The 26,029-nt window shown below is 49.4% G+C and overlaps 1 protein-coding gene across 1 annotated transcript; it reads left to right on the forward strand.

Moving 5' to 3' along the window:
* Positions 1–960: 960 nt before the first annotated feature.
* On the forward strand, positions 961–24,579 carry LOC129385481 (putative phospholipase B-like 2). The gene is made up of 3 exons (XM_055072116.1): positions 961–1,026; positions 2,123–2,275; positions 24,342–24,579. The coding sequence occupies exons 2-3, from the start codon at positions 2,217–2,219 to the stop codon at positions 24,556–24,558; spliced, it is 276 nt and encodes a 91-aa protein (XP_054928091.1). The 5' UTR covers positions 961–1,026; positions 2,123–2,216; the 3' UTR covers positions 24,559–24,579.
* The last annotated feature ends 1,450 nt before the right edge of the window (positions 24,580–26,029 follow it).

Below are 26,029 nucleotides of genomic sequence, written 5' to 3' on the forward strand. Positions count from 1 at the left end.
GCTAGAAATGCTGCTAAAATGGATCCTCAGCAAAGAATAGTTGGCAGAGGTATGTCGTATATTTGCCGAAAGGGCTGGAGAATGTTACTGCCACACAAAAAATGTTCTTATACGACAATAAACCAACGCTCTCCGGCTGGTGCGAACAGCCAGCGCTTGAGCGATTGGCGGGCAGCCACGTTCTATTCTTTTGGGAACGGGGCAGCCTCAGGCTAATCAGAAAAACGTTCACTTTTGTTTGGCGCATTAATGCATCTTTAACGCGTTCACGCCTCTTTAACGCGTTCAGTTTTCGCAGATTTGTGACGTCGCGTGAGCAATAAACATTTGACCAACAGCACAGGGCTAATGGCAAAAAGGCTCCGAATCAGAAACTACTCTTTGTTTTCGTCACGTCGTGTGACATGCAGGCGAAGTGGGGGTAGCCCGCAAATTTTATTTTTTTTTTGCTAATCCTGGAGAGCTGCTTGAAGAATTGGGATAGAAAAATGTGGAATAGCTTTGCGTCATAGCGCCCCAGAAGCCTGGATAAAATTTTCCCTTCTTCGACTTTCCTTCACCCGCCGCAGTGGCCAGGCCAGGCCAGGTGTTGCGCTGCTAAGCATTAGGCGGTGGGATGAAATCCCGACCGTGGCGGATATCATTTCGACAGGGCGAAATGCAAGAACGCCCGCTTCGCCCGCATCGGAACACGTCAAAGATCCCCTGGTGGTCAAAATTAATCCGGACATTCCCGCTACGGCGTGTCTCATAATCAAATAGTGGTTTTGCCACGTAAAGCCTCATGAATTAAATTCAGTTCGACCGTCCTTTGCACAAGTTTGTAAAATATAAATGATTTCCTCAGGTAGGCACACTGATTACTAAGGTTCTCAATGGTTCTCCCGGTGAGTACGGCCCGGTAATATTTATTGAGCGTGAAGTTTGCAAGCTACATTTGCCTGAATGTTTCAGAAAGAATTCGAGAGCCGCGGATGTAAGCGATGGCCTAAGGGAGTCCAAGTACTGGGCCAGTTACAATGTGGCGTAAGTATAAGCTTCTCGTGATTTCCGCATATGCTCGCTGTGTGAAGGGATACGTGTAGTAGTAGGAGAATGCCAGTAAAAGATGATCCTAGGTTGTCCAGGTATGTGAGAACGTTCACCCTAAGCGTAAACAATAGAGCTAGCAAGACGTCTGGACGACTGCAACTACTTAGTCACCACCACTTATGTATGGACCTGTATAGTAATTTCTTGGTAGCAGACAGCCTTACGTTGGATAAAATGTACAGACTGCCAGATCCTAGCATCCAGCATTTAGCCCCCCATCATCTAAAAGGTGCTGGTCACCTGTGCAACGGGGAATTACGGCCAAAAGATCTTTTCATGAATTACAGTTTATTGATTGATAAAACTTTCTTATCGGGCATTATCAGTCTACTTATAGTACTTTTATTTCAATATAGAACAATGACCTTTCTTTATTTGCCTGTGACAGCACTCTTCCACTTTGTCAAGTAGATTTCTGGAAGAGGGGGAGATTACACGGGTCTAAAATTGCAATTCCCCGGGTTTTTTATTAGGGATATTCACAAATAAATTATATGATGAAGATGAGGCGAAATCGAAATGGCGTCATTTTGCTTTCACGAGCAGTTGAGTTTGCTTAGTTGAAATCCTAAGACTTTCATGAGATTTATTATACCTATCCTTGAAAGTGCTGGGAAGTAAAGTGGCATTTTAAATTATTAATTCCTCAAAAGCCACTTAAGCGTCTCTAGTAATTGCCAACCACCTTACGAGGGACAGCAATGTCTCTCAAAGATTGACAAATGTGCTCCTACATTACTTAAAATCGGATAACGTATGCATGTTTTCTATTGTCATCATTTCTTGTCAATGCTTTTCAACCGTCCTTCTTTTGAGAGATCGTGAGAAAAGCGTACCGCTAAATAGTGTATAAGCAAGCAGTATTTAAAGTAGTTATCAAAAATACATTGGTTTTCAAGAATATCAAATAAAAGGAGGGCGTTGCTAGCGTTCTCTGATTGTTCACAGTCATGGAACTCGAAGCTTCCGCGTTCTTGAATACTATCCGACTGCCGAAACTAATACTCATATTGTCGTTCGCTTCCACAAGGTATTTCGACGAAATCTTCAGCATCAGCGGACAACCAGCCAAAGTTGCAAAATACGGGGACTATTACACCTATGAGAACTGTCCTCGTGCCAAGATGGTTAAACGAGACCACGAAAAACTTCGTGACATGGATTCCATTATGGCCTTCATGAGGTACGTACGAAACAGCTCATGATAACTGCCGAGCTGAATACGCGACTTTCCTAGCATTATTTCTCGTCTTTCGTTTCGCCGTAATGCAGACACATTATGGGCAGTTCATTGCCGTTTGCCTTGAAATAATTGAATCATTCACTCAAGCCGCGCACACCCGAATGCTTAATGAAAATCCTAAAGATGAAACAGGATAACCAGGAGCTGGAAACAAGTTTTGGAGTTTGGATGTTTGTTTCGTGCATAGGCACTTCATTGGTGTTCCTTCGTCTTCCTACCATATCTGGAACGCTCTCAACCACATACGATCACGTTCTCCGATCGCTCCCCCTTGCTCACAAATCCAAGCTTTCGTGCGGGAGAAAGTTGCACGTGAGCTTTCTCTGCTACCCTTCGCTGAGCTACCCCAACAGCAGCCGCTGCCGCTACAGCCTCCTACACAGCTCGCTCCTACGCTCCGGTGGGTTATTGAAGACCAATTTGCTGAGGTTCTACCAATGCAGCACCAGCAGTACCCTGCCGCCGCGTCACTTACTTATGCATCCGTCGCCGCGCCGCCCCCTCGTCAACCACTCGTTGCGCTGCATCCTCGGTCGCTCCCACCCGTTCATCATCCCGTTCATCTACCTGCTCCTGCCTTTGCTAATCCTTGGCGCACGCAAGACAACAGGCCCATATGTTATGCCTGCTGTATTCCCAGCCATGTTGCACGACTCTGCCGCCGCCGCCGCCGCATGGTGCCGTCTGATGGGTTTCTGCAGTCGCCTCCCTACGCAGACGTGCAGCCTTTCCACGACACTTATTTTAGTCGGCATTCGAACAGGTCACCAGCTGAGCGCGCGGTCCTTACAGGTCGTTCACCTTCCCCACGGCGCCGCTCGTTGTCCCGCATGCGTCAGCGCCCTTCACCCACGCAAGAGGAAAACTAAGCGCCGCAGTTCAGGAGGCAGGAACTGCATCGCCATCGATCTGTGCAAGTCCTCCATTGTCGCCTTCGAACGTTGTCGACCTTACTGTTGACGGCGTCCCTACCGTTGCACTAATTGATACTGGAGCAGCCGTGTCTGTCCTAAACGAACGCCTCTCTCGCGCTTTACGAATAGTTACGACGCCAGTTTCTCGGTTTATTCTTCGCACAGCAGGCCCCCAGCCAGTTCAGCCTCTTGATGACATGTTTATACCCGACGTGCCGGATGCTTCGTATGCAGAGCTCACTGACTTCTGTGCACTTTCCACTTCTGCTCCGCCATCACATGACTTATTCACACCTTTCATTGCCGATGATCTTACTTCCGAGCAGCGCTCCCAGCTTCTTCACCAGCTTGCCCAGTTGCGCTCTTCTTTTGATATCGCTCAGCCTACTCTGGGTCGCTCGTCAACCGTCAGCCACCACATCGACACTGGCTCCAACGCGCCATTGCGGCAGCGCCCGTACCGCGTATCCGCCAAGGAGCGTCAGGTGATCAGTGAGCACGTGGACGACATGCTTTAGCGCGGTGTCATTCGGCCTTCCAATAGCCCGTGGGCATCACCGGTGGTTCTCGTCACAAAAAAAGATGGTTCTATTCGGTTCTACGTCGATTATCGCCGTCTTAATAAGATAACGCGCAAAGAGGTCTACCCTCTACCGCGCAATGACGGCGCTCTGGACAGCTTGCAAGGCGCTAAATTCTTCTCTTCGTTGGATTTACGCTCGGGCTACTGGCAGGTCCTGATGTCAGCAGCTGATCGCCCTAAAACTACATTCATTACGGCAGATGGCTTATGCGAATTTAATGTCATGCCATTTGGCCTATGCAATGCGCCTTTACGTTTGAACAAATGATGGACAATATCTTGCGCGGCCTAAAATGAAGCACGTGTTTGTGCTACCTCGACGACATCGTTGTGTTCGACCCTGATTTCAGCACGTATTTTCTTCGCCTTAGGCAAGTGTTGACGTGCTTGACCAACGCAGGCCTGCAACTCAACCTGAAAAAGTGCCAGTTCGCCGCGCGCAAGCTCATGAACCTAGGTAACGTCGTATCACAAGGCGGAATATGCCCCGACCCATCAAAACTTCGCGCCATGGCAGAATTTCCGAAACCTAAGACACTCAAAGAACTCCGCGCCTTCATCGGCCTCTGTTCTTACTTCAGACGCTTTGTTCGCAATTCTGCCTCGATAATCTCACCTCTGACACAACTTTTAAGTGGCGCCAACGACCTATCCTCCTGGTCTCCTGCATGCGACACCGCGTTCGTGACGTTACGCCGTCTCCTGACGTCTCCTCCTATACTGCGACACTACGATCCCACCGCCCCAACTGAACTGCATGCCGATGCCCGTGGAATTGGCCTTGGCGCTGTTCTTGCGCACCGCAAGTCTGGCTACTCCGAGTACGTCGCTGCTAACGCCAGTCGTGCGCTGACCAAAGCGGAACGCAATTACAGCGTCACAGAAAAAGAATGCCTGGCCATCGTTTGGGCACTCGGGAAGTTTCGCACCTATTTATACGGCAGGCCTTTCAATGTGGTTACTGACCGTCACGCCCTTTGTTGGTTATCCTCTTTAAAAGACCCGTCTGGACGCTTGCACGCTGGGCTCTGCGCATTCAAGAATACGGCATACACGCCATATACCGCTCAAGTCGCAAGCACACTGACGCTGACGCTCTGTCCCGCTCTCCGCTGCCAGCCGACACGGCCTCCCTCTCCACCATTAAGGCGGTATCCTCGGTCGACATCAACACATTCGCATCAGAACAGCGCAAGGATCCTTGGGTGGCCTCTCTTTTGGATCTCCTTTCTGGCTCGCCTGCATCTCCCATCGCCCGCTCCCTGCGTGGCCAGGCTGTCCATTTTGCTGTCCAGGATAACCTCTTCTATCGACGCAACTACCAGCCCGACGGTCGCAAGTGGCTCCTGGTTATCCCTAGGACTTTGCGTTCCGACATGTGCGCGTCTTTCCATACTGACCTACAATGTGCACAGGCAGGCGTTTTGAAGACGTATGAGCGCCTGCGGTAACGTCACTACTGGCGAGAAGTGTTTACTTTTGTCCAAACGTTTGTCCGCTCGTACCCGCAATGCCAACGCCGCAAATCTCCGCCTCATCCGGCCCATGGTTTAATACAGCCGCTTCCGTGCCCTTCTCGTGCCTTCGACCGTGTGGGAATTGACCTGTACGGGCCGCTACCGCTCACACCCGCTGGAAAACGATGGATTACTGTCGCAGTTGATCACCTTACACGCTATGCCAAAACCGCTGCTCTACCTGCAGCGACCGCCAGTGACGTTGCATCCTTTCTGCTCCATCCTTTCATTCTTCGTCATGGCCCACCTCGGGAGCTGCTGAGTGATAGAGGCCGTGTGTTTCTGTCGCAGGAGGTTGAAGCTCTGCTTGCTCCATACCGCATAGTTCACCGGACCACCACGGCGTACCATCCTCAAACTAACGGGTTTACAGAGCATTTTAATCACACCCTTGGTGATATTCTCGCTATGTACGTTTCATCGGAGCATACAAACTGGGACATCATCCTCCCATTTGTCACGTACGCATATAATACGGCTACGCAAAGTACCACAGGATTTTCTCCATACTTTCTTCTCTACGGTCGCGATCCTTCCAATACCATCGATACTGTTTTGCCTTATACACCCGACATGTCAGAATTTGATCCCATTTCAGCCGTCGCCCGATACGCCGAGGAATGCCGTCAATTAGCCCGAAAGTTCACCTCCGCTGACCAACAACGACAAAAAGCCAATCGTGATGGCGACGCTACGAATGCGAATTTCGCTCCCGGCACCCTTGTCTTGTCCGTCCTTTCTACAACGCCTGGACTTTCGAAAAAACTTCTCTCGCAGTATGAAGGAAGAAAGCCTCACCCGGCTAGTGGAATCCTTCGCTATAAGCCACATTACATACGTTGCTGCTTTCCACGACTGGAGGCAGTGCGAACGAAATAAGATCAATGCGCTCATACGCAAAGCGTACAAGGCTGCACTCGGACTTCTCGACTGCACAAGCACCGAAAACTTCCTGGCCCTGGTAGTGTATAACACCCTGGAGGAAATCGCCGAGGCGCAGAGGACCGCTCAGCTCGCGCGGCTATCGGTAACCAGAACGGGCAGACAAGTGCTGCGTGACCTAGGCCTGGGACCAAAGGAAAGGGTACCCGAAATTACAGAAGTGCCTGTAGCGGACGCAATTAGTAGACGGCTACGGGTATGTCCGGTGCCAAGAAATATGAACCCTGAGTTCCACAAAGAGCGGCGGGCAGCGAGGGCCAAGGCGCTCACCGATCTCCATGCCAAAGACAGGGGTGCCGTGTTTGTGGACGCGGCAGAGTATTCAGATGACAGAAAGGCATTCGGCGCTGCAGTCGTCGGGGCATCGACCGGTGCAACAAGAACAGAGGCGAGTGTGCGGACTCGAGGGGCGCATCAAGCCGAGGAGGTGGCCATTGCTCTGGCCATCGCCGACCCCGAGTGCACGACTGTGCTCTGCGATTGTAGGACGGCAGTGAAAAATTACGCCAGAGCAAGGGTGTGTAGTGAAGCCGCGCGTGTGTTGCGTGTGGTCGATCTCGCGAGTGGAAGTCGATGTGTGGTGATAAAGTGGTTTCCGGCCCACATGGGCAGTGATGTGTCGGATCGGGGCAACACTAACCACAACGAGACGGCGAACGCGGCGGCGCGAGGACTAACCAACCGTGCCGCTGCTACTACAGCCGACCCGTCGTGGTGGTGGGAAACCAAGGACAATATGACTTCCTACAACGAAATTGTGAAATGGTACCGACTAGAGCGAAGGACTATGCCGCAACCTCATCCGGGCTTGACCCGTAAGGAGGCGGTTTTATATCGACAACTTCAAACGGGGTCGTTATTCACCCCGGTGCTGATGAGGCACGTGTGTCCAAGTGTTTATGAAAGTGATCTGTGTTGTGCGTGCCGAAAGGAAAGAGCCAGTGCAGCTCACATCCTTTGGGACTGTGCAAAGAATCCGCATGAAGCTGCAACGATAACAACGATCCCGCCGCGGCTCGAGGCCGCAACGAGGTGCTATGACCAAGATGTCCAAACCCAGGCCGTCCAGCAGAACTCGGCGGCCCTCGAAAGGCAACGACCGAGCAAAACCGGAGGGAGGCTGCCACCCCAAAAGAGGGGCAGGCGCGGTCGACCACAGGGAATGGTGCGGCCGCGGCCGAAGTAAAGGCGCCACACGCCGCGAAGACGTTATGGCCGCGTCACGGTAACGCCTGCCTAACAGGGGAAGGCTAACCGTTCTGCAGGCGTTCGCAACAAAGTTTCTTCACGCACTCACTCTCGCAGTATGATGGACCATACCGCGTCAGCTTGGGTAGAGTCAGCTTGGGTAGAGCGGAGCAGGAACGCACAATGTCGGCGATAACTTTCGACAGGAAGTTACGACCACGGTCAGTAAGCAGCTGTCGTGGGGCGCCGTGAAGTAAGATAATCTCACGCAAGAGAAAGTCCACGACGTCAGTGGCGCAACTGGTAGGGAGAGCCCGCGTGATAGCGTATAGGGTGGCATAATCAGTTGCGACGCCTACCCATTTGTTCCCGGAGCATGACGTGGGAAAGGGAACGAGAATGTCTAATCCAACGTGAAAGAACGGTTCCAAATGGACGGTAATCGGCTGGAGATGACCGGCAGGTGGCACCTGAGGTGTTTTCCGACGCTGGCAGGGATCACAGGCAGCAACATAGCGTCGGACGGAGCGAGCGAGACCAGGCCAATAGACGCGGCGGCGGACGCAGTCGTACGTGCGGGTTACCCCAAGATGTCCTGCAGTGGGTGCGTCATGCATCTCAAAGAGCACAGTGTGTAGTAGATGTTTTGGCACGACAAGAAGATCAGATCTGTCAGGGAGGAAGTTCCTTCGGTACAGAATGCCGCCCTGGAGGACATATCGGCAAACGGATGCGTCGGCAGGTGCAGATCGCAGATGCTCGATGAGTGCTCGCAGCGATAGGTCTCGGAACTGCTCATCGGCGATGTTAGCGAAGGCAGACACAGGGAAAATGCCATTGGCGGTACTACTGTCGGCATCGTCATGCTCGTCTACCGGGTAGCGAGACAGACAGTCAGCATCCTTGTGTAGTCGGCCAGATTTGTAGGTGACAGTATAAGAATATTCTTGGAGGCGTAATGCCCAGCGACTAAGTCTTCCTGCAGCATCTTTGAGTGCGCATAACCAGCAAAGCGCGTGATGGCCTGTGTGTGACAAAGGAAAAGGGTCGGCAATATAAGTATGGGCGGAACTTCGCAACCGCCGAAACTAGGGCCAGACACTCGCTCTCTGTGATGGAATAGTTGCGCTCCGATGGTGAGAGGAGCCTGCTCGCGTAAGCGATAACACGGTCGTTGCCGCGCTAGCGTTGTGCCAGTACTGCGCCAATTCCGTGACCGCTGGCATCAGTACGGACTTCGGTAGGCGCAGAAGAATCGAAACGGGCCAGACCGGGAATATTGAGAAGGTCAATTAGATGTGAGAATGCAGAGGCCTAGTCATCGCCCCACTGGAAAGCGGTGTCCTTTTTTAAAAGCTCGGTCAGTGGTCGTGCTATGGCCGCGACAATTTTTCTCGAAGCGGCGGAAGTACGAACAAAGGCCGAAGCTGCGCACATCCTTGACACACTTCGGAACAGGGAAGTGCGTAACAGCATGGATCTTGCCTAGCTCCAGTTGCACTCCGTTCGCGTCAACGAGATGCCCAAGGAGGGTAATCTCGCGCCGGCCGAATTGGCACTTCGATGCACTGAGTTGCAGACCGTCTCGACGAAAAACGTCCAGGACTGCTGAGAGGCACTCGAGGTGCGTAGCCAACGTTGAGGAGAATACTATAACCTCGTCCAAGTAGCACAGGCACGTGGACCATTTGAAACCGTGAAGGAAAGAGTCCATCATGCGTTAAAAAGTGGCAGGAGCGTTACATAGACCGAACGGCATCACTTTGAATTGATAAAGACCGTCGGGTGTTACAAAAGCAGTCTTCTCACGGTCGAGATCGTCCATGGCAATCTGCCAGTAGCCGGAGCGAAGGCCAATACAAGAAAAGTAGCGAGCACCGTGGAGGCAGTCAAGGGCGTCATCAATCCGAGGTAGGGGATACACGTCCTTTTTTGGTAACGCTGTTAAGGTGCCGATAATCGACGCAAAAGTGCCATGAGCCAACCTTCTTTTTTACCAGTACAACAGGTGGCGCCCGTGGACTACATGATGGTTCAATAATGTTGTTGACAAGCATTTTGCGAATTTCTGCGTGAATAACTTGACGCTCAGCCGGTGACACTGGATACGGGCGGCGATGAATAGGAGGGGCATCGCCGGTATTATTGCGATGTTTAACAGCAGTAGTTTGGGCCCAACTGGTGATCTCATCTTTCTGCGTCCGAAACCAAACTCGAGGTTTTCCACCGAGGTAAAATACTACGTTGGCGAGCATGATAGTAGGGTCCCACCGGTGATTGTGGCTGACGTGTTCGTACAGGCTGATCCAGTCCTCGACGTCTTCCCCATCTTTGCCCGAGAATACGCCAGGATCACAGGGAGCGGGGAGAGTGATGTAGGTCGTGCAAGTGGCAGCAGGTGTCGGAGGCGGTTGAGTCGAGTTGTCATCGCCGGGAGCCACGAAGGAAGGATCGACGTACCGTCCACTGCGAAGCCCCGTGACGAGGTACAGGGAACGTCCACCTGCACCAGATATGTTACATTCGAAGACGCAGGCGAAAAGCTATATACAACTATATTTACCAGGGAATATGCCGCACTTGGCCAAGAGGCAACAGCCGGCGCTACCCTCCAATCGTCGTCGTGGTCGTCTTCTCACTGCTCGCCTCTTCGTCATTGCAAATACTGCTCCGTAGCAATATCCTGGTGAAGCGCCTGCGATGAACAGCCGAACCGCGGCGCTGCGTTTCCATTCCCCTAATACAGAAAGAGTGGTCATGACTGACTTTATTGAGAATAGCAATGCAGCGCCCCTAGGCGACTTCCCACTGTATGAACTACCTCGTGCGTACGACCCTGTTCAATGTACCCTGTAGTGCTTCTAAGCTTTCGCCTCACTGTCGCCATTCACCGCATGAACTGTAAAATTTAATAATTTGCTCGGTCTCCGTTTGTCATGAGAAATTTCTAGCATTCAAAACAAAAAATATATACTTAAAGAAATAAAAATGTTATTTTATTTGTTGTCTTTTGTTGTCCTCTGGAGGCTGTAACATCGTGTTTATCATTACTAAAATTTCTTTCTGTAAAATTTCTTTCCAAAAGTGTCGTCAGTCATCATACCTATTTTTCTACAGAAGACTCAAGCAGTCAGACTAAATACTCGCCCGATGCACACGCTGCACGGAAGAGGCGTGTTGCAAAACGCGCTAACTCAGTGACCACGTTGTTCTACTAACTCAATAGCGCTATGTTACTGGCTAGCCCTCCTTTATGAAGCGCACTACATTGTTTTACATCGTAAGCTGTTGTGGGCTCATTTCAATAACCGCTTCGGTTGTGGATGTTGTCCGCCGCCGGTTGACCCTCGCAGTCATCGCCAGGAATAATAATAAAAAAAAACACCCCGTTCCCGCCGGGATAGAGCCGTGCGCTTTGCGTAAGAGTCGGCTACTCTACCACAGCGCCACGCCAGCGTTCTTTTTTTTTTTGTTACATGAAAACCTGAACATATATCACAGAGCGAATATCGCTACACACCCAAAACATGGATAAAGGGAAAATCGGACATCCACCGGTTCGTAGCAATTGCTACAAAGGAAACCCATACGGGTACCTCGAAAAAAAAAAGACTCAGAGTTGAAGGAAAATTCGTCCTGGTCGGGGACATGAACCCGGGACCACCCCCTTTCCGGGGCAGCCGCTCTACCATCTGAGCTAACCAGGTGGCTAGCAGATGGCAGGGCGAAGTCGAATTTGTCGACAACACGATGCAAAGGCAAGTGTTTGACGTAGTAGTTCTGCGGAAACCCGCAAGATGGCGGGTTTCCGCACCTTGCGGGTTTCTCCACCTTGCGGGATTCCGAAGAACTACTACCCAAAACTTTGGTAAACACATACATGCATCCAAGAAGTGCACCCAGTCCAGCGCATGTTCCTGCACAGCGTATACATTTGTCACGCAAGCTGCGCTTTCACGATTTCAAGGATAATGTCGATCACGGGCTTTCCGTATGGCAATCACACATATAGACCTGCAGAGACTTCATAAACGCAGTGCTATAAACATGTCATAAGGAGGGCCACAGCATTCTTATATCCTAGAAACTTGATTGAGTATGGCGTGATGTCAATATTCTTTCTAAGCGTCCTTTGCAGAATGTCCAAAAATATAGCCTCACTATAATGTACGAAACAGTGGTCTATGTTACAGCATGTGTACGGAATCGACAGTCCGTGGACCACGGCACAAAGCGACACCTGGCATTTGGCTAAAGTTTAACAGGCCGTGTTTCCGAATGCAATTAAGACACAATTGTTTGAAGTGCAAGAGATACACAAATTTTATGGACCCACCTATGTACATTCTGATAAGAAACACCTAAATAAGATGCAGGATGGCGGGCAGATTGTTCTAGAAAAACTGGACACCCTGTATACGCAATGGCGCATGACCTCGAGCGTACCGAAATCTTGGAAGAACGGTTACATAATCTTAATCCATAAGAAAGAGGACGCCAAAGCTTGAAAAATTATAGACCGATCAGCTTACTGTCCGTTGTCTACAAAGTATTTACTAAGGTAATCGCTAATAGAATCAGGAACACCTGAGACTTCTGCCAACCAAAGGGCCAGGCAGGATTTCGTAAAGGCTACTAAACAATTGACCATACTCACACTATCAATCAAGTGATAGAGAAATGTGCAGAATATAAGCAACCCTTATATATAAGTTTCATTGATTACAAGAAAGCATTTGATTCAGTCTAAACCTCAGCAGTCACGCAGGCGTTACAGAATCAGAATGTAGAAGGAATTCTCGAATGCTATTCACAGCGTGTTTACAGGAGGTATTCAGAGACATAGCTTGGGAAGAATTGGGGATAAGAGTTAATGGAGAGTACCTTAGTAACTTGCGATTCACTGATGATATTGGCTTGTTTAGTAACTCAGGGGACCAATTGCAATGCATGCTCACTGACCTGGACAAGCAAAGCAGAAGGGTGTGTCTAAAAATTTATCTGCAGAAAACTAAAGTAATGTTTAACAGTCTCTGGGAGAGAACAGCAGTTCACGGGAGGTAGCAAGGCACCGGAAGTGGTAAGGGTATACATCTACTTAGGCCAGGTAGTGACCACGGATCCGAATCATGAGACTGAAATAATCAGAAGAATAAGAATCGGCTGGGGTGCGCTTGGCAGGTATTCTCAGATCATGAACATGAGGTTGCCATTATCCCTCGAAAGAAAACTGTGTAACTGCTGTGTCTTGCCAGTACTCAACTACGGGGCAGAAACCTGGAGGCTTAAGAAAAGGGTTCTACTTAAATTGAGGATGACAAAACGAGCTATGGAAAGAAGAATGATGGGTGTAACGTTAACGGATAAGAAAAGAGCAGATTGAGTGAGGGAAGAAACGCGAGTTAATGATATCTTAGTAGCAATCAAGAAAAGAAATGAGCATGGGCAGGGCATGTAATGAGGAGAGAAGATGACCGGTGTCATTAAGGGTTACGGACTGGATTCCAAGAGAATGGAAGCGTAGTAGTGGGTGGCAGACAGTTATGCGGGCGGATGAGATTGAGAAGTCTGCATGGACAACATGTCCACAATTAGCACATGAGCGGGGTAGTTGGAGAAGGAAGGAAGGAAAAAGTAGAGAAGGAAAGGCAGGGAGGTTAACCAGTTTAGCGTAACCGGCTTGCTACCCTACACATGGGAGAGGGATGGGGGCGATGAAAGATGGGGAAGGGGGAGAGAGAGAGAGCACATAGCACAGCACACAAACATCGTCCGGTAGAGTCTATCAATCTGGCATTGTACGTGATAACACTGTCAGAGCCGCTTGTCCAATCCCGTCTCTTTCAAAAACTGAAGAAGTCCCTTCGTCGCCTTCACCTGCGATGTCTTCTGTCGGCGGCATGTGAAAATCGTGTCGAGGGACAATGGTCTAGTGTCAAGGTGCGCGAGAACGGATGCCAGGGACTGTCACTGAACATTATATTCAGGACAGTCGCACAGAATGTGTTGCAGCGTCTCCTCGCAAAGACAGGCATTGCAGAGAGCGTTGTCGGCCATTCCAATGCGGAATGAGTAAGATTTCGTGAAAGCCACCCCTAACCATAAGCGATAAAGCAGAGTCGCCTCGCTTCGGCGGAGTCCAGTTGGCATATAGAGATGCATCAAAGAGGGCAGGTGGTATTGACGGTTGCTCTGGTTGGTCTGGCTGTTTGGTGTGCACCATGAAGAGAGCGTCATCTCCTGTGCAAGCGCTCGAAGTCTGCTAGCTGCGTCGGATCGTGAAAGCGGTATGGCCTCTTCTTGTGCGTCTTCAAGAGCTGCCCGAGCGGCATTATCGGCGTCTTCGTTTCCAGTGACGCCGCAGTGACTTGGCAGCCACTGAAACGTCACGTGGTGTCCTTTCTCCTGTGATGTATGGAGTAGGCATTTAATATCGAATACGAGCTGTTCGAATGGCCCGCGACGCAGAGCTGATAGTACAGATTGTAGGGCTGCCTTTGAGTCGCTGAAGATGGACCATTGTCGAGGTGGCTCCCGACTGACGAAACGGAGTGCAGCGCGAAGAGCAGCTAGTTCAGCAGATGTCGATGTTGTCGGGTGGTCAGTCCTAAAGCTGATGGTAATAGCTTTTGCTGGGACAACCACAGCACCGGACGAACACTGGATGTTTGTGGAACCATCAGTATAAATGTGTTCACTGTCCGCGTACCTCTCGTGCAGAAGAAGCAGAGACAGTTGTTTGAGGACAGGCGACGACAGTTCAGACTTTTTTCCGATTCCTGGTACACTGAGATGTACTGTGGGGCTGATAAGACACCAAGGGGGTATCGATGGTTTAGATGCAGCGGTGAAGCCCGAGGGAAGTTTGTCGTTGTACTTGTTGATAGTTTTAGAGAATGATGATTGGTGCCTGTCTGAAGGTAGTGCTGCAAGGTGGTGATAGGGGGCACGTGCAAAATGTCTGATGTGCGTTCTCAGGGCTTCCACCGTAATGTGAGTTCGCATTGGATGGTCCCGAGCAATCGCAAGAGTCGCCTCTGTTGACGTACATCTGGGCAAACCAAGGCAGACTCTGAGTGCTTGAGCTTGTACTGCCTGCAGAACACGAATATTTGTCTTGCAGGTGTTGTTCAGTACAGGTAGACTGTATCTTAAAAAACCGAGAAAGAGAGCTCTGTAGAGTTTAAGCATTGCGTCTACTGACATCCCCCACGTCTTCCCTGTCAAGTATTTGAACAACTGGGAAGTAGCTGTCAGGCGCCGTTTCATGTAGGCCACGTGTGGGCTCCAACAGAGGTCTCGGTCAATAATGACGCCAAGGAATCTGTGGTTTCGGACATAGGAAATGGTCCGCCCATTGATTGAGATGACATAAGGCGTCATCGGTTTCCGAGTAAATGCGACTAGTGCGCATTTTTCAGGTGAAATGCTGAGACCCTGTTTACACAAGTAGTTCGCTGTCAAAGTGGCCGCTCTTTGAAGTCGCGCACGTATCTGAGGACGTGTGACTGCCGAAGTCCAGACACAGATGTCGTCAGCGTATGTTGAAATCTTGATGGTAGTTGGCAAGCATTCAGCAAGTCCAACAAGAGCAAGGTTGAATAGCGTCGGGCTGAGAGCACCGCCTGGAGGAACGCCCCTGCTGGTATAGCGTCGCGTAGTTGGGCCATCGTCAGTTAACACATAGAATGATCTTGCAGACAGGTAACTTGCAATCCACAAAAAAACTCGACCACCTAGGCCAACCGTCGCAAGAGCGTCGAGAATGGCCTCATGTAATACGTTATCGTATGCCCCTTTCACATCTAAGAATAAAGCTGCAGATAAACGCTTACGGGACCTTTCGTGCTGGACATATGAAACGAGATCAACTACACTGTCGATGGAAGAGCGGTCACGTCGGAAACCAGCCATGGAAAGCGGATAAATCTTGTAAAATTCAAGGTACCATTCCAGGCGGCCAAGGATCATCCGTTCCATTATCTTTCCTACACAGCTGGCCAGTGCTATTGGGCGGTAAGAGGTGAGTTCTAATGGGGATTTGCCCTGCTTTAAGAGTGGCACCAGGCGGCTTACTTTCCATTCGTCAGGAACATTTCCCTCCTGCCATGAGGAGTTGTAAAGGCTCAACAATTCTATCCGTGCGGACTCTCCGAGATAGCACAAGGCCCGGTATGACATACCATCTGTACCCGGAGATGATGAGCGCCTGCAGAGAGCTAGTGCCGCTTCGAGCTCCTCCATTGTAAAAGGAAGGTCCATGCGGCAATCACGGGAATGGGGGACGTCAGCTCGGGCTGGAGGATCTGGACGAGTCGCTTGGTCTGCGATCCGCGCACAAAAGTCTTCTGCGACATCGATGTCTTGCCGCCCTTGGAAAAGCGCTAACGCCTTGAATGGAAAACGCCGTTCCGGAAGGCAACGCAGACCTTGCACCGTTTTCCAAATGTAAGACAGTGGCTTGCGGGGGTCGAGTGTCTGGCAAAACGTTGCCCACCGTTCCGACGCTAATCTATCCATGCGACGCTGAATCTTCTTTTGCATCCTCCTGGCTGCCCTAAGGTCATGGATCGATTTTGTACGTCGACATCGACGTTCCGCCCGGCGACGAAGCGCTCGAAGTCGCTCTAATTCTATGTCGAAGTCATTTCGCGTGGAAGAGATCGTCATCATGTGAGTGGCGTTTTGCATCGTCATTTTAATCGTTTGCTCTAACCCAGAGGGTAGGCCCTCGCGGCAGGCATCTTCCATCTCAGATTTGAAGTTGGCCCATTGAATCGTCCGAATGGTATTCCGTGAGCCTGATGTAGACGACAAGCCTTTGATGTTCAGATAGGTGAGAATGTGGTCACTCCCATGTGTCTCGATGTCTGGAAACCACTTCACACATCTGGCGAGAGAGTTGGAGACGAAAGCAAGGTCGAGGCAGCTGCCGTATGTCACGCCTCGAAGAAAGGTGGGGCTACCATCGTTCTGGAGAGTAAGGCCATAGTTGTGGGCGATACTTGCTAATCTTCGTCCTCTTGCATTTGTCCTTGTACTTCTCCATGCTGGATGGTGTGCATTGAAATCTCCTATGATGACCCATGGGGCGGGACAAACACTCAAGATATCCGCAAATCTTTTGGTATCGAAATTGCTGGAAGGCGATATATACACGCCTATGAGAGTAAACAAGGGTTTGTTCTTTTTAACTGTGATGCATATATATTGATTGTCGTCGTGGGGCGCAATTGGTTGCAAAACATAGGTGAGTTGACGACGAACAAAAACGACGATTTTGCTGGATGCACCGTTTGTTGATGAGATGATAAACTCGTATCCTGACAGTCTTATTGGTTTCGACAAGTTGGGCTCACAAATGACGATGAGTGGAAACCCATTGGTGTAGACAAACTGACGAAAATCTGAAATTCGTGATTTTAGCCCTCTGGCGTTCCACTGGATGACGGACGCTGCTTTGACTTCTTTCCGGAAGGATGGGGTAGGAGTAGCCATCTTTCTAGTTGAGGGATGCAAGCACTGGGCTTAAGGCGTCCAACACTTTAAGTGCGCTTCGAGCAGATGGTGTCCTCATGTCCACTAAAAGCGCTCGAATGGCCTCCATGAGAGAACGTAGCACCGAGATGACTTGACGGTCTGTTTTAGGTGAATCATCCATGGCCGGAGAAGGATCAGGTGGGGCCCCGACCTTCTGAGGTTCTTTCGCAAGGGAGCGGCTCGGTAGCGTAGGCCATTCCTCTAAAGATAGTCTTTTCTGCTTCCTTCGTGGAAGTGGTGGGCCCTTTCGCGGCGCGGCTAACTGGCACCGCAGAGGAGTGGGTACTGTCACTTCGCGCATGCGTCTTCTTCGAAGACGTACGATGGTGCCGACGTCGACGCCGACGCCGGACTACTTTGGCTGCCTCCCTGTGGGCCGAATTGTCTCTGGCCATTTGCTTGAGAACCGCGCGTTCCCTCTTGATGCGGGGACAGTCTTTCGACGAGGCCGCGTGAGGGCCGCTACAGTTGGCACACTTCAGGACCGTGGCACCGCAGGTCTGTTCTGCATGAGGTTCAGCGCAACGGGGACACAGTAGCGAGTTGGGACACACGCCCTTGACGTGTCCTAGCCTGAAACACTGATGGCATTGAAGCGGCTTCTGGATGAATGGTCGGACCGGATGTCGGAAATGTCCGACTTTAACGTGGGATGGGATACAATCCCCCTTGAATATTACTTTTACGCAGCGCGTATTCCCAAGGCGGCGCACTTGCGTAATGATCGTGCCTTCGTATGCCGGCTTGATGAGGCTAGGTAAGTCATCATTAGGAATGGCTATGTCGATGTCGTAAATCACACCGGCTATGGATGTGTCGTCGATCGGGATAAAGGGGCACATTTTGATTCCGCCTAGCTCCGTGATCGCTTGAAGTTTTCCAAGCGCACTCGCGTTGTACACGTCTATGGCGAGTATATTCTTGCGTGGATTTATTCTTATATCTTTAATTTGATCCGGCACCGCACGTTCCAGAAAAATGGATAGGGCTTGCCTGTTCAGCAATCGTAGGTTGCTTGATGGCTCTTCCGGCATATAGATGATGACGTGTGGCCAGCGCGCAGGCCTTGACTTCATAGTCGTTGTGCTCGCAGGAGTTGACGGCGCTGTGTTGACGATTTTTCTTCTCGCCCTCTTACTCCGGACGGGTATGAAGCCGTCGTCGGATGAGTCGTCCGACATGGAGTACAGCTCGGTGTCTTCGGTGTCACTGGGGGAGCCAACTCGCTTCCTTGCGGTTGACGGCTGTAATGACGTCTGGCCAGGCGGGCCTCTAGCATGCTCCACGTCCATGGCTGCAAGACGGGGAGGCGAGGCACCTCGAAAGCCGAAGATTTTACCAAAAATTCACAGAGCACAGAAACAAGTGTTCTGCCAAGAAGACACTTCGTCGTCTTCCCGGGTAGTTGGAGAAGTATGGGAGAGGCCTTTGCCCTGCAGTGGGCATGACCAGGCTGTTGATGATGATGATGATGATGAAACAAGGTGCCCGAAACAAGGTATCTGGGAAAATTGAGCGCACTAGTGCAGCATACATCCCACCTTTTCATTTTTCCCATCATCCACATGCTGTTCTCCACACATCAGCAGTTCCGAAACAGGGCTGCTTGAATCACGTCTCAGCTTCAATAAAGTACGATTTAGCACAATACATACATCATTAAAGCTTCCAAAATGGATCAATGCACGATCAGTACAGGAAAGATGTTCTATGGATAACAAGAAATATTCTAGTGGACGTAATTAGTCCGGGGCGTAAACAAGCAGAAACCTAAAACTCATACCATTGATATCAATGTTACACCATATTAGTCGTTCTTCCCTATTTGTAAACAAATGCAGCACATGGCGTTGTAAATTTGTTTTTTTATTATAAAAACTGAACTAACATAGAGCCGCCGGCGTCAATCTAAGGGTTGATCTTCAGGACATTAAATAAAGCTCATCATACCATACCATAGAACCAGCGATAACGTCTATTGCGTGGCTAACGCAGCTTTAGTCAGGTAGAAATGGAGATAGAGCTTCTTTGTGTCTGCGTCGAATCAATCTTATATAGCAGAAATATCTAATTTCGGATTGCGTAACGCAAGTACGAGCTCTATTTGCCGTCTCTTACTGCGTAAGCCATGGACATGTAAAGTACCAAAATAGAAGGGAAGAGCGCCTGCTATGACTGCCTATGTTGGGGCAGCGTTTAAACGCTGCTCCATAGATGCAGCACTCCCTTCTGATGAGGTGATGCACTGGCGATCTCTTGTTGCACTTTAACGCCAGTTACATCTTCAGCAATATAAGTTCTCAGGAGTGCTTTTATCAAATTTGACACTAGGAACACGGGCCTCCTTTCTCAAGGTCGTTGTGTTGTCAGGCCATGATGTACGCGGCTTAGCTGCGTCGGACATCGATTCAGATTCCAAATAGTGTGGGCGATCCGGAACTGGTCGCTATCCTACCCATGGCATAATGGATCCGTAATCAGGCAACTTAGCATCATCCTGACTGACAGCTTTTCGCCTAAGGCTGTTGTCAGATGACGAAGGCTTTGTCTCCTCCTGGCAATGGGCCTCTACAAGTGTTTTGCCGGTGGCATCGACAACCTCACTCACATCCATTAAATGATCGGTGATGGTCTCATCCTCAGCAGGCCTAGTTCCACGAAGCTTGTCAGCACAATTTCAGATGCATGTATCCACAAGGTGACCGTAGCAGTGACGCTTACTGCAGCGTAGTTTCCAACTTTGTCGCCGGCTGTGCCGAGCCTGTCACACCATAGACAAAGTGGTGATTGGTCAGGAACCAAGATGATGAACCTGTGCGCACATGTTTCTCAATGATAGAGGCAGATTTGTGGCAGCTTACTCGATCCTTCAATACCAGCGCCACGGGACAATTAGTCATTTGCCAGCGCTCCATGCTGTCACAACACCAGATTTCTCTCGTGATAAACTGCACAGTGCCATTGCACTGTGCGCTTCAACCATCTGTCTCTGTTCCAAGTGTGAGCGAAGCCAAAGAAGCTTCAGCTTGATAGTTTGCATTTTGACTCTACGACAAGGAACTTGAGGCCGTTCACCAGCAGCTACCCTTCTCGGCAAGTTTCTGTTTTGCGATGCTGTTAACATATATCACCAACCACAAGTGGCTCATCTGGTATTGTCCAACACGATCATATCGGTTGCATTTAACAGTGACATTAGTACATATCTACAGTCCGGAGCCCGACACGGCTCTCTGTCGAGTTTACCATGCAGGAAATTTGAATTGAGAATGGTATTGCCAGTTGGTAGTCGAGGAAGAACGGCTTTATAATAACCGGAGTCAGTAGTTGACGTTCGCTGGGATTCTCCACCGAGAGCCGATGCACTAGCGCTCGAGGAGTAAGGCGATGTGGGATGATGGCCACGTAGAGTCGATAGTGCACCCTTTGCATTACAGTTGCATATTGTTGTACCAGGTAGTATGCCATGTAGCACTTCAATAGGTAGCTGTACAAGTAGGATAGAGAAGTTTTGAGGCAGAAAAAGAAGATTAAGGACATGTGTATGAAATGCTAGAATGAAAACCTCTATAACATGCTTGAATAAATCAAGAAGGCTACGTGACTATTCGTCACCACTCCGTTTCAAAGGGGATGCAAATAAATCATCATGAGACAGCAGTCGCAGCAGCAGGATGTTTACACAGCGCTTGCTAGATGCTGTGTAAGCATGTCATATACAGGAGTCCAACCGCGCCAGGAGTAGCGCGATGTGACAGCCGCATGGTGTTGAGTCGATACTTGCAGATATTGCATTGCATTTACACATTATTTTACCGGCGGCACGTCATCTAGCAGTTCCATAGGTGGCCGTACAAGATAAAGAAGTTTCGAGGAAGAAAAGAAGGTTAAGGATATGTATGCAGAAATGCAAAAAATGAAAAAGAAAAGGCTAGCAATCTGAATAAATCAAGCAGGCTAGATGACTTTTTGTAACCGTCCCGCTTCAAAGGAATGCCAATAAATCATCATCAGCAGCAGCAACACCGTATTATGCCCCTTGTCGCACAAAGTGAAATATGCGCCGCATGGCACTGATACACGCAAACATTGCTAAGAAGTGGGGTTATACTGCACCAGGTGTCACGACATGGAGCAGTTGCATCGTATCGCGTCACCTTTCAAAGCATCGGACATCTGCGCCGCGTAGTCTCGGTACCTGTGTTTACTCTTCCGCATACATTATGACACCTCCTCGCAAGGTACGAACTGCTGCTATAGAAGTGAATCATAGAGCCACGTGCCTGGCTGCAACCAGGCAATGCGAGGCTGAGCAGAAAAACAGTGCAGCGAGCAGTAGAAGCCGCAGCTTGCCGTCACCGGCGTACGGGCAATTCATTTCCTTCTCATGAAAAGGAAGCTAAGTGACTTCACCGCGAAGACCCTCTAGTACAAGCGGCTCAAAATGGAGCTCCTGTGGACCGGCTCTTCCGGCTTACGGTGTGACTGTGCTATGTATGCCGCTGAGCCCTGGGTCTTTTTTTTGCTGCAGGTCGGATGAGGCGCTTCCTGTAGGGCCTATAGAAAGCTGAAAAAATTCCCCATAGGGCATTTCCTGGGATCACCGTCCGAAATGGCCATAGTCCTAGCAGCACCTCTGCAAATCGTGGACCAACATCTGATGGATGATTAAGATGAAGAAACACGTTGCGCCCGGGTTTACCGGTCTGAATGTTCGCCTCTGTGAGGCTACTGCATGGCGCGACAGTGGGCCTTCTCACTGTATTTCTCGCGAAATTTAATTTCTGCTAGCGGCGCTGCTTTTAAAGCTTCTCTCGGCATTCAAACAAGTGGTAGATGTAATAATCGCCATAAGAAGTGAGGATAATGATTTCATCGGCCCTATAAACCTGTAAACACTCGCTCAATAACTAAACCAGTCACGGTGCCAGCGCGAACATGCAAACGGCACATCACACTCAATGACCGCGGACACTCCCGTAAAAGCGCTGGCGTGTGGAAGTGGGCCAGCAACAGCGAGTCAAGAGTGCTGTCTATCGCTTCAACGTAAACTGAGAGGCGAGAACACAGCACACTCAAAGCTACAAGTCTCCGGCGCACCTGGACTCTGGCCCAAGGCAGATCGCTTTCAAGATAAAGCCCGCAAGACCGCGCCATACTGCAGTAGCTGCCGAACTACAACGACCGTCCTACCTCCCCTCTACCCGGTTACTCGCGCCCAACGGAAGGCGGCGCAGTTCCTCTCGGCTTTCCTGATTTGCGCGCGCGGGATATAGTCGCGATTGTCAGCTCAGCCTCGCACGCTTTCACTGGTGCATACAGCAAACGCCAGGCGGCGACGGTGTTATTGCCCTTAGACTTTAAATACGGAACATAGCAGCGACGGTAAAAGTGCGCCTACACTGTGCATATTATTGATATCACAATAAAACGTAATTGATTATAAATAGCTAAATCCACGTAATTCGTTGCGTACAAGTGTGGATACGAACGCGAGTTTTTTTTTTTTTTTCCTTCAACGTATAAGTTATACAGTGTTTAAAAATTACAACCCTTTAGATCCGGAACCCCAATAGAAAAATATTGAGGAAAAGCAAGTAAAAGTACAGTACACGAACGTACCAACTTGCCCATCCATTAAGACATTTCAACGCGAGGGCTAGCCTATCGATTTCGCCGCGACACGGAGTATGCCAAAAGACCGCACCTGTGTCTGCTCGTTGAAACATGGACGCCAAACTCGGAGAAAGACTCAAGAAAGCTAGGTCCAGCTTCTACACCAGGGTGACTACGATGCGATAAAATTTTCAGGGGTGACCCACCCACGACTCTGACTGCGCTGATTTTAGAATGAAAAGCCCTTGCGACGACTCACGTTCTGTACTGGTGCCATACTCAGCGTCCCACGATCTACTTCCAGTTATAGAAAAGGCAAGTTGCGGGCCAAAACAAGCTTTTGCAGGACATTTTCTAAGCCGCTCTTTCTCATCTTAGTGGTCTATGCCTGCATAACTTTGGCGTAGGTGTGTCGTAGGTGTGTATGAGGCAACAGGTAACGTCGGTGCATAGCAACCTTGTTTGTCAAGTAGGCTCGCCCTACAGTAAGAAAGCCAGGGTAGCTGTATTTGGTGAGGGCCATCATTAATGGGCTCAGCAATTTGGCAACGAGGTATATCACAAACACGTTTTGCAAAACCAGCAAGAAGTGTTAAATTTCCCTCATGTTCGTCGATGTCAATGCTCGCTAAGAATTCCTTGTTAAATGAAAATCTTTGTTCGATGAGCGTGCGACTTTGCTATTGTGCTTAGTCGCTTCGTTTGCATTATCACATATACTAATATGTGTGACTCACTGGAATGAATAAGTCGTGATTAAACATACGATCTTGTGCAATGGCTTTTATTTTGTCGCGGTCAGTTCTATTTTAGCCGAGCAATTCGCATTCATCGCCGATAAATTCGTTCAGTTTAACTTCACGCAGCGACCGGTGGTAGCATTCAGCACTAGGTTGGATTGGACAAACTTTAATAAAGCCTGTTTAATTTGGGGTGCGGCTGCGGAAACAGAAGTCTTCCCAAGTAGAAGTGTTTAGTGATTTCATTGTACGTTACCGGGGCGTCCCTGTTCGCCTCCAACTCGTCGAGGCGCGGTTGCCCGCTGGTGACGGCGCGGTAAGCACGCGCGCAGCGTCGTATCTGTCTCGCTGAGGTTGGGCGGGGCGCCCAGGATCCGACGCAGGTGGGCGGGAAACGAGATGGCGGTGCGGTGCTTGAGGGTGCTCGTATCAGCGCCACGGAGAGCGCGTAATGCCTAGTCGGAGACGACTGCTCTCTCAAATGCTTCGATGGTCGGTCTCGAGTCGCTGAATATTATCTTTCGCTTGTCGTCGAGCATTTACAGGGCTACGGCCACTTGCACTTGGTCTCTAATTTATATATCATTTCTATCGACATAACGCTCAGTCTAAGCAGTCTTGAGGTAAACCATTGTGGTCCTCTTAGTATTATATTGATGATCACCACAAAAAGCGAAAGGTAACTTCAATGAACATATTCTAGCTTTGTGAATTCCTTCCCGTAGACGCATATACATGCGTTCCATATTTTGTGATACCGTGCCACTGACCCACGCTGTGCGCTTTCGGCGATTTGAACTCATTGAGCTCATCTGTTGTTGTATGTTTGCAATGACGGCACAAATAATCTTTCTTTCTTCACTGGTGCCATGGAAGAGTTTGAAACATGCAGCCTACTGAAAAAAACATGCAGGGATTTGTCGTTTACGCAGTCTCTTCTGAGAAAGGTGCATGGCTTCGTTGCAGGTACAACGACTACAAGAACGACCCGCTTTCCCGCTGCAACTGCACCCCGCCGCAAAACCCGGCTTACGCGATCGCCGCCCGCTATGACCTGCTCTGCCCAAATGGAAAATACGATGTCCCAGGAATGTACCGTCATGGCATGGGCGGCATTGATGTCAAGGTATCTAGCAATGCTTTCTGTATGGGTAACGAGACTGCATACGCACTTGTCTCCTAAGCGATGCTAGGTAATAATAATGATAATAGCAACAATGATGATTTTATGGATTATATTGTAAAGAGAAGTAAATTCAGCATTTTTTTCTTGTTCTGCAGCTATAATGCGGTTTTATCTCCACTGGAATCCTAGGTCCAAAATTTGTAATCGTTCACATCGCTGTTATTTTTTGTGTGATCTTATAGCTAAAATACCGCCGGGTAAGTAACCATTCTCACCAATGTCAGATCACATAGCGGCGGATGATGAAAAAAATACCGACGTTGCTAAAAGACACCATGGGTTCGCTTTCTGTGCACGCAGCACCTCTCAATGAAATGCATTTTTCGTGCATATTGTGAGCACTTGTGCTACCACTGTGCGATACAACGGGTGCTAGAATATAATCAGCGGCATTGTCAAGCATTGTCTAATGCAGTGAACTGTCTGCTGGGTCGCCAAACAAGAAAGAACGCAATAGTGTAAGAAATAGAGTGGTCTGTTTTATCCTTTCGTGTTATCTCTCGGTCCACGATACCGATGATACTTTCTCAGTTTTGTACGGGTTCGCTAACGGTCCAGATTAGCTATGCACAGCAATTCCACTACGAATCATGGTTCTCCATCATTGTAAGTAGGTCGCGTAATAAGTATACAAATACTGAAGCTGGAACAATCACATGATGTGAATCATATCGCATGCATTAAACTATGCTTGTGTGAAGCTAGTGTGGAACTTGCTTTAATGACGCGAACATTATCACAGGGATGCCTAACATCGATTATATAACCATATAATCAAAACTGTCTTGTTTGTTGAAAGATCTTGTGCTCTCAGTTCCTGACCCTCGATGAACCGACGCCTGTGCTGCGTGTTGTATTGTGGGGTAATTAAACAGTGCTACATTTCTCGTGGAGATGCTGGACTTTAACTAAACCTGGAACTCCACAATCGGAAGCTGGCTTCCATCATTCCTGACGACGCCAGTCAAACGCCACTACCGGCTTTGCATAGCTATATTTGCTCTGGCTTGACGTGTGCGACAAAAAGGACTTCGACAAAAACGCCTTGAATATTAGAGCTCATCAAAACAATCTGTGAATGCCCACAAGAAATATGACAATGCCCTGAAGATAAACAACGCAATCTTCAACTTTACTGGTGTCGTCAACGTGTAATTCTGTAACCAAGGAGCTGGCCTTCGCACGTGATCGGACTTCAATACGAGCTTGATGTAAAGTATTCGGTTGATGCACAACGGAAGCCCTGCACACGGCGGCCTCATTCCGACAGGGGCGAAACGCGCAAACACCCGTGTACTTCAATTTAGGTGCATCTTAAAGAACCACAGGTGGTTCAATATTCAAGAGTCTCCCACTATGGGGTGCCTCGTAACCAGGTAATGCTTTTAGCACGTAAAACCACATAATCTTTTCTTAATGTTTTTCCCCGCTTGCGCTAGCTCTCGCTTGCATTCGAAGTGCGCCTCGG

The sequence above is a fragment of the Dermacentor andersoni genome, chromosome 7 (assembly GCF_023375885.2).
Source record: "Dermacentor andersoni chromosome 7, qqDerAnde1_hic_scaffold, whole genome shotgun sequence".
NCBI classification, from domain to species: Eukaryota; Metazoa; Arthropoda; class Arachnida; order Ixodida; family Ixodidae; genus Dermacentor; species Dermacentor andersoni.